This window comes from Cynara cardunculus, assembly GCF_001531365.2.
Source record: "Cynara cardunculus var. scolymus isolate 2C chromosome LG 15, CcrdV1, whole genome shotgun sequence".
In the NCBI taxonomy this organism is placed as follows: Eukaryota; Viridiplantae; Streptophyta; class Magnoliopsida; order Asterales; family Asteraceae; genus Cynara; species Cynara cardunculus.
In genome coordinates, this window is record NC_037542.1 from 11,105,010 (window position 1) to 11,110,152 (window position 5,143).

The 5,143-nt window shown below is 35.5% G+C and overlaps 1 protein-coding gene across 1 annotated transcript; it reads right to left on the bottom strand.

The window, feature by feature from the left end:
* Window positions 1–1,489: 1,489 nt before the first annotated feature.
* On the bottom strand, window positions 1,490–4,866 carry LOC112527699 (ATP-dependent Clp protease adapter protein CLPS1, chloroplastic). The gene is made up of 3 exons (XM_025138467.1): window positions 4,722–4,866; window positions 2,945–3,092; window positions 1,490–1,979 (listed from the first exon to the last, which is right to left on the bottom strand). The coding sequence occupies exons 1-3, from the start codon at window positions 4,864–4,866 to the stop codon at window positions 1,718–1,720; spliced, it is 555 nt and encodes a 184-aa protein (XP_024994235.1). The 3' UTR covers window positions 1,490–1,717.
* Window positions 4,867–5,143: the final 277 nt, after the last annotated feature.

Genomic DNA, 5,143 nt, shown 5'->3' on the forward strand with positions numbered 1-5,143 from the left:
TTTTGGTTTAATAATATAACATTTTATAAAGATAATAATTAAGTAGTTTGTTAGAACTCAATGATTATCCTAATTATATTTTAGATTTTTATATTTAAAATAAGATGTTTATCCTGTATTTGATTGTGTTTATCTGVAGTTAGTTAYAMRGATTCAGTTATGGGATGAAATCGGATAGGGATGAACGGGTTTAAGAGTTTTAAGAGTTTAAGAGTTTTTAAGAGTTTTAGCCAAATGCATTATAATATAGTATAGATATAAAGGTGGGTTAACTGAAGATCGTGAGAAAGAAAGGTTAGATGCAGTTGGATTAAAATTGATTTAAGGGTTAAAGACTTTTTTTTTACATCTTCTCTAGTAATTTTTTTATGTTTTTTACTATAATTTTTGTTCTCAGCGAAATCCAATCTATTACATACGTGTATGTATGTATGTATGTATATTGCTAAATATATATCTACTTGATGATTTGTGAAAATCATTTTATAGAAATCACCCTCAACTTTTATAAAAAGACTTTTTACAAAAATGATTAGAGTTGGAATATCAAGCATGAAACAATTGTATTTCCACATGCCGTTTGAATATTTTTGTTCCCTTGTGCCTTTTCGGATTTGATCATTACTTTGAAGTTGGCACGATTTTCGAGACGGCAACATACACTTCCTTAACTTATATAAATGCACATCAAGTAAAACGTTAGAAAAACAATATAATACGGACTGTCTGGAATTATCAAAAAAAATATAGAGATGTAACACACTTGCACCAACATGATAAACTATAAAGATGGAGGAGTATTTGATGTTGTAGAAAAGAATTAGGTTTTATTTTGAAAGTATATTAGTAAAATATAAATTTGTTCCGAGGGGTGAGGGTGGAACACGCCCCACTTTGTTCCTGTTTGTTCTATATAAAAGTCATGACAAACATGAAACAATGATTCATTTCATGTACTTTTATGTCATGTCCAGTGTACCAAACACAATCCTTAGGCTTTTGGAGGGGAGGTTCGGACCGGTTAACTGGTATATCATCTCTAACATAGTGCATGTTATTCCCCAAGTGAATACTCTACTACTCATGGCATTGTCCTTGAAATTCATAGCCACAACTTGTTTCTCCATTTGTACCACTATCATTTGGTCGAATCCCAAAAGATAATGAAGGCGTGCAAATGTTTCCTTGGGCCAGGATTTTTATCCGAAGGTCAATTCAAAATTGAAAACTTGTCAACGGTTCGCATCCGTTTATCTAGAATCCAATTTGAGATTTTCCTTGAGAGGCATCGGGAAGGAACCTGAATATCTGATCCAATCTATTGGATCAAAGGGATTTCGCTGGTAACCATCATGTTCAAATCAGGTTGCGTACACCTCCAACTAATCTTATCGACCATGAAATTAACAGTTAAACAAACCCCAAACCAACTACAAGTGTATTATAGATTTGGAACCAACCATTTAAGAGGTCAGATATGGAGGATCAACATCAATCAAACAAACACTAAAGAAAACTATGAAGGAAGCAAAGTGTTTGCTGACTGACTGACACACACACCATCAACACAAGAATGTATACTATACATCTTTTGGGAGCTGAAGCTAACCCAATAACCACCGCTAATTATGTTGCTTATCATTCATTATACATATATTGTTCTTTTCATTATTGACATATAACCATAATCCTCTACTACGTACATATCACCACAATTCTAACAACCTCCGCCATCGGGTTCAATTGAACTTAGAAGCCCATTCCCCCTCAGCTGGGTGCAATGTTCTTCCGCATCTGCCTGTGCACACACAATCACCACCGACAGACCATTGATGTGGGCCTCCTGCATAATGTTCACTGCATTGTCAACAGTCATTCCGGGTATAACCTTCATTAGCACCTGCACAACATACTCCCTCTTGTTGTAATTGTCATTGTGTAGCATCACACGATACGGAGGTGCCATTTTCCTTGATTTCCTGAAACAAAACGAGTTTCTCTGAAAATACACCTTCATGAACCCACGATGATAGAAAAAGAGTTTTATCAAAGGTTGCCAGAATGATGATGATAGCCAAAAAAGGTATGACACTGCTTTATCCAAGTGTGTATTTGTAAAGAATTTGATCCAACTTTGGACCAAGATAGGATGAGAGCATAGATCTCCGGTGACTCAGGGTCCATAAACTAAGATGTCTGCTAATAAAATAAGAAAACTTATCTTGAAAGGTTACTTAAACTTCTGACTGTTTTGGTACCAAGGGACACTTCTAAAAACGAGATTTGTATCTAGCTCCAACATCCAGTATACTTGTATCGATTTATCTTAAACGTGTATCTGGAACAGGAATGTGAGTCCCCGATAACTTGATCACAGGTGCTTAGTGATCCAAACATGAAACATCCTGTGGGACATGCAGCTGGTATAGGATTCACCCACTCCCCCAACATGTTAAATGGAGAGAAAGGAATAGCATGGTTAAACAAACAAAATAGCTTCTTATCTAAGAAGTTAAACTCAAAACATTTCTAAATAGGTCAATTTTCCAATAAGAGATACATGCATTTGGGTGCAGGATATGAACTGTTATAAGCTTTTACTATTCCCATTTGTGGACATGTCATAAGGGGACAACAGTATGACCCATAGGTATATTCCATCGTACTATGCTATAAACATACTTCTTATCTGATGTATCTTACTTATGTGATACTTTGATACCTAATAAAAAGCCCTTGAGAAAAGTAGATGCCTTGGAGAAAAATCGAAATGATAACATGCAAACATGTACGTAGTCCAACCAGGCAACATCTTTCAAGATGCTTAGATGTTTCGGTAGTATTCCCCATCCAGTCGTAATAAATGTTAAAAGGGGGAAACTATAAGAATAAAATAAACCAAGAGTTTGCTTGCAACATCAAGACATAACACTGCAATCCTCACCTCAAATCAAACTCTGACTCTCGGCCAGGGGTTGTTTTCTCTATTACTGGCTTATCCAGCACCCCAGCACCCTTTTCCAGCCTCGGGGGTGCCATTGTCATAACTGTGATCCATTTTGTGCTTTGTTTATGAAGCAAGTACTTGTCCCCTGTAATAAGAGATACATAACCAAATATGGAAGTCATAAACAATACTTGTAGAAACAATTTGCTGAGTGATTAAACAGTATAAGCTTAGAAGGCGGAAGAACAATGATTGTACTGGTCTCACACTCATTCCAGGAAAAGTAGATCATCCTTCTGTTGTATCAGAGTAAATGAATTCGCTAGCATACAAGATAAATTACAATAAACTCCTATGTTACATAATGTCTAGTTCTTCTTTAAAGCTCATATAACTGTTGTGTTATGGTGACTTACTGACTGCATACTGGTTGCACTTTCCCTGGCTCCGTCATTGAGTACATCTATAATCATAATGCCTCGGTGGTGTTCTTAGAAAAGATAATTGAAAAAAAAGAAGAGAGAAACCCCAGTATCATGCACATATCAATTTTTCTCTTCAAAGTGTTGGGTCAGTTGATATTTCTCCACCCCATTAAAAAACTGAAATTAGAATACATCCAATTCAGGAACTCCTTGCAAGTCAATAGGAGTCCCCTTGAGAAAAAGTTAGCAGGTGCACCTACCTTCTTGAGGATGCAATTGCAAATCTCAAGTACTAAATATAAGTAAACAGGACCAGGTGCATTCACTACTGTCTTACAAGTTTCAACAGGGAGCATAGAAATTAAAGACAAGCTGGTTGCACAGGACAAAAAGTCGTAAGGTACTAGCAGTTCGAAACAAATACACTGAAGTGCAGTTGCACCTAGGATCTCTGTATATTTCAGATGCACACGTTTACAAACTCTCACTGTTTCAAAAATAAGACCAGTCTCATTTATAATGTAGCAAATATGGGTAATGTGTATATACAGTTATGCACATAGAACTTTGAAGTTCATAGTTCATACACAGAATAAAGTACTAAAACAAATGAATGAATGGAAATGTTATTTGGTAGAGTTGCAATTTAAAAAAATCCTGTTGTAACTTCAAACTATTGCTGCTTTGGCTTCATACAGTAAGATGATCAGGTTTACTCAAAGACACACCTTTTCAGGTGGAACAATTAAGCAAAGTAACAATTGGGATTTTGTACAGACAAGGATGCATTAGGGACGAAATTTACATCTACCATATGAAATATTTTCAGATATCAGTACGGGTAAAAAAGTATAGCAGAGCTTATGCGATACAGATAGACATGGTTACAATGAATACGAGCACACACTCACACAAGCAACTGATGATTATTTTTCTTTGAAGACCCATGAAACCTCAACAAAATGCTATAAATTGGGTTCATTGAGTAAAAACTTATCCCGCCCATTGTAATTCATATAGCAAACCGGACGATTTGACTAGTTGCTTGGTTTGGACTATAGCATCATAGATGATTAAATCGGTGATTTGGTGTGGTTGTTTTGACTAATTAGCCTCATTTAAAAGCCTAAAAAGTGAGCTGAAAACCTAGGACGTCGATTTCAAAAATCGATTAATATCGGCAACGATCTAGTCACTTAAAACACAACCAAAGTGATTCGTAATAGAAGAAAAAGGAACTTGATCATTGCATAAAAATAAAATAAAAAACAACGAGTGCGTGGATCAATTAAGCATAAATTGGAAAGACAAGCAAACAAATCTGAAGAATGGAGAACACATATTGATACCTGATTTGGAATGAAGAAGACCATGGTTAGGAGAAGGAGCTAGTCGACCGCAAATGGCAGTCTCCATTGCAAAATCCCTCTCTCTCTCTCTCTCTATCTTTTCACCACACACTCTATTCCCAAAAAGAAATCCCTTTTTAATCATATAAAAAACCATTTGCGCTCTCTCTCTCTCTCTCTGTGGTCTTAACTCTTTGATTTTCTTTTTATTTTCTTTTTTTTCCTTCTAATTTTAGTAACCATGTTTTGATATCTCAACTCCATTCGTATCCGGATCCGGATCCGTATCCGTATTCGTATTCGTATTCGTATTCGTATACAAACCCTTTTACATGGTTCAGATACGTTTCTCTTTTTGGTTTTTGTTCTAAAATTTTCTAACATTAATTAATTTAGTATAATATTCTATGATTTAATTATTT